Below are 4190 nucleotides of genomic sequence, written 5' to 3' on the forward strand. Positions count from 1 at the left end.
TGTGTGTGTGTGTGTGTGTGTGTGTATATATATATATATATTCACACACATATACATACGCACATATCTACATATGTATATATATAGGAAAATGAAAAAAAGCCAGAATGCTGAACTGGAAGCATAATTTAATAAAGATTTTTTCTAACCGGTTTTCATTGTGATGAAGCAAATTATCAAGAAGAAGGAGAATGAAAATGTTTTTTTACAAAGAAGTACAAAAAAGTACAAAATGAAGAAAATAATATATAAAACAATAATATATAAAAAAAATAAATATACCCATACATTATATTGTCTTTGAGCTTTTGTAGTTCAATAGTACATATATGTATGTATATATATATATGTACAAATGCATGCCTACATACATAAACAAGATGCTTGTACAATATTTTTAGTATATATCAAAGAGACGCTATAGAAATTTCCCCGCTTCCTTCTTCATTAAATTTTAACACACTATTGCTGTCGTTTTTTTAAATGAAAACCTGGTAAAGTGTTGAAAGTAACTTTATATATATATAGTGAGAGAGAGAGAGAGAGGAAGAGTGTATGTGAAGAAATTTAAATAATCACCAAAGTATCTCTGAATAATCAGAATGGAAAACTGGAAAGTAACAAAACTGATAGCTGCCACCATTTCAAAAATAGATGGTATACATATCACCTGATATTTTAGGTGACTCAACCGTTCTATTTCACATGTTCATGGAAGCAATTTAATCAATGGACACAGGCTGAAACACAACTACTAAGCAAAATGGAGACATTATGTTAATTATAGTAGTTATAACTATTAGTAACCATGCTGTAAACTGAATGCCTAGTCTAATGTTAGCACTGGTTAGTCATAGCTTGAATCTCGTGTTTAATTAGAAAAGATGTGGCTACTTTCTCAAAATAGTTGCTGTTCAACTAAACAGAAAACAACATTGTTAAAGATAACTGGCTCACTTTTTCACAATGAGTTTATAAATTTCGTCATAATTTATAAAGCTAGAATTGTCTTGCTGTTAAAAAGATTTCATCTGTGTTTTAGTGAAAATGCATTTCATGGGATATTTGTATTATATAAAAGCCAATGTGCATGAGATAACATGCAAATGAGTAGGTGTATGACTTTATATAGGCATAATTTATGCAGGTAAAAACCATAGTTACAGTCACATAAATATATAGTATTTTGTTGAGAGCTATTTAACTATTATCATCAAACTAAGTGACTGAAAAGTTATTCTGCTGACTACAACAAATGTAGATTTTGCTTAGTAAAACTTGGATTATTTGCTCAAATCAAGTGAAATGATCACTATATATAAATGTGTGTGTGTATTATATATATATATATGAAATCCATAAAGAACAGAAAACAACAACCATTTCAGTAGACAGTTAAGTATTCAAATGGGCATTATTTTCTAATTCCTAAATAGAATTATGGTTTTGAATATCAGTCCAGAGAATATATATATATATATATATATATATATATATATATACATGTATGTATAGAAATGTGTTTACAGTTTTAAGACATCAACTGAGCAGTTAGCTATGAAGTTTTTAAGATATCTTAACAAGAAAAATAGTTGGAATGTTACTGAAGATGCAAAATAAAGTGTAGTTTTATATGAAGGAACATTAAATAATTTCAAATGCTATTCACTATTTTTTCCTTAATTCTAAGAGATAATTCAAATCAAGCAGTGGAAACTAAGAAGAATTCAAATTTTCAAGACAATGTTGAAATATATAGGTAATAAAGTTTTTATTAATGCCTCTCTCTCTCTCTCTCTCTCTCTACTCTTCCCTCTACTCTCTCAACTTCACTTTTACAATCCTATGAGGAAAATAATACAGAAAAAGTAACCTCTGCCCATTTTAAAATCTGTGACATATTTCTTAACCATTGAGTTTATATATTTATTTTTTGTAAAGTTTAAAAAGAAATATCTTTAATTTCAAAAGATTTTAAAATTATGACAGTTGATTACACACACATACATATATACATACATATACACACACACATGTATACACATATCTATTTTATGTACAACATAGTCCAAATCAGAACTGAAATAATATCTTTTTATTTCAGTATACATGTATATGTGTGTGCATATATACATACAAACACACAACCATGCACACATGTATATTGTATATATGTAAAACAAATAAAAAAATCGGAAGTTGAGGTGAATGGCAGAATAAAAAGTAAAGGAACATGTTAGGTTAGTTATATGTTGTGAACTGAATGAAGTCAATGGTTAAGAATATTAGAAGAAAGAAAAAAAAAACCCCCTTTAATAACCCCCCTTTAATCTAGAAAGATTTCCCACTTTTTATAATTTCCCATCCACTATTCACTGATATAATGTAGATTACTAAGGATAGACCTTTCGATGTTTCCCCTCCCTCACATATGTGCACAACCTAGAGAGACTTAGGTCACACCTGCAGGACTATGGATTCTCAAGAACAAGATTTCACCAGATTTTCATGGCAACTATCGTTCTGGAGGCCGCTCTAGACTGTAAAGTTTTCGTTTCTCTCGACAATGTCGCTTGTGTACTGGCCAGTCATTTTGTTGGCAGTATGTGCCACAATATCTGAAAACGAAAAATAGAAAAAAGAAAACAATAATAATAATAATGATTTAAAATTTTGGCACAAGGCCAGCAAGTTTGGGGGAAAGGTAAGTTGATTACACCAACCCCAGTGCTCAACTGGTAACTATTTTATTTATTTCTTTATTGCCCACAGGGGGCCAAAACATAGAGGGGATAAACAAGGACAGACAAAGGGATTAAGTCGATTACATCGACCTCAGTGCATATTTAATTGACCCCAAAAGGATGAAAGGCAAAGTCGACCTCGGCAGAATTTGAACTCAGAACGTAAAGGCAGATGAAATACCACTAAGCATTTCACCCGGCATGCTAACGATTCTGTCAGCTTGCTGCCCTGAAAACTGGTACTTATTTTATTGACCCCAAAAGGATGAAAGGCAAAGTTGACCTCAGTAGAATTTGAACTCAGAACATGAAGACAGATGAAATACTGATATGCACTTCACCTGATGTGCTAACAATTCTGCCAGCTTATCACCTTAAATAATAATAGCGTTAATAGTAATAATAATAATTATCCTTTCAAGGGAAGCTTGGGAGAGGTGGGGATGTGTTGATTACATTGACCCCAGTGTTCAACTGGTACACATTTTATCAACCTGAAAAGGATGAAAGGCAAAGTCAGCCTCACTGGAATTCGAACTCAGAACATAGCGATGGGCAAAATATCGCTAAGCATTTTGTCCAGCATGCTAACAATTCTGCCAGCTCGTCGCCTTAAATAATAATAATAATAATAATAATAATAAAATAAGTATGTAACTGGTACTTATTTCATCAACCTCAAAAGAATGAAGAGACAAGTTGATCCTGGTGAAATTTGAAATCAAAATGTAACGATGGATGAAATACTGTTATGCTCTCACAAATGAGAATACTAAAAATGAACCAGACTGCTCTCAAAAATTAAGTAAAAAACAGGAAAAATAATCTAGAATCCTTGTGCAGTACCAGATCGATCCCAAAATCTAATCAGTTCATGCCAGTCATGAGGCCAAACATCCCTGAAAGTTTCATCTGAATCCATCCAGCGATTCTTGAGATATCTTGTCCACAGACAAACAAACATGACCGAAAACAATACCTCCACCAAGACGGAGGTAATAATAACCTTTTCTATTATAAGCACAAGGTCTGCAATTTTGAGGGGAGGGGACTAGTCAATTGCATTGACCTCAGTGTTAAACTGGTACTTATTTCATCTATTCCAAAAGGATGAAAGACAAAATCAACTTTGGTAGCATTTGAATTTAGAGCATAAAGATGCACAAAATGCTGCAAAGCATTTGGCCTGGTATGCTAATCATCATCATCATCATCATCATCATCGTTTAACGTCCGCTTTCCATGCTAGCATGGGTTGGACGATTTGACTGAGGACTGGTGAAACCGGATGGCAACACCAGGCTCCAATCTAATTTGGCAGAGTTTCTACAGCTGGATGCCCTTCCTAACGCCAACCACTCAGAGAGTGTAGTGGGTGCTTTTACGTGTCACCCACACGAAAACGGCCACGCTCGAAATGGTGTCTTTTATGTGCCACCCGCACAA

The 4190-nt window shown here is 33.0% G+C and overlaps 1 protein-coding gene across 2 annotated transcripts in view; it reads right to left on the reverse strand.

The window, feature by feature from the left end:
- Positions 1 to 6: 6 nt before the first annotated feature.
- LOC106881381 (zinc finger MYND domain-containing protein 19) overlaps positions 7 to 4190 on the reverse strand; it is a 233309-nt gene continuing 229125 nt past the window's right edge. For both annotated transcript variants that reach the window (XM_014931862.2, XM_014931790.2), the window contains exon 7: positions 7 to 2618. In XM_014931862.2, coding sequence (XP_014787348.1) covers positions 2516 to 2618 — 103 coding nt within the window. In that variant the 3' untranslated portion in view covers positions 7 to 2515. The remainder of the gene's footprint in view (positions 2619 to 4190) is intronic.

The sequence above is a fragment of the Octopus bimaculoides genome, chromosome 1, assembly GCF_001194135.2.
Source record: "Octopus bimaculoides isolate UCB-OBI-ISO-001 chromosome 1, ASM119413v2, whole genome shotgun sequence".
Lineage (NCBI taxonomy): Eukaryota > Metazoa > Mollusca > Cephalopoda > Octopoda > Octopodidae > Octopus > Octopus bimaculoides.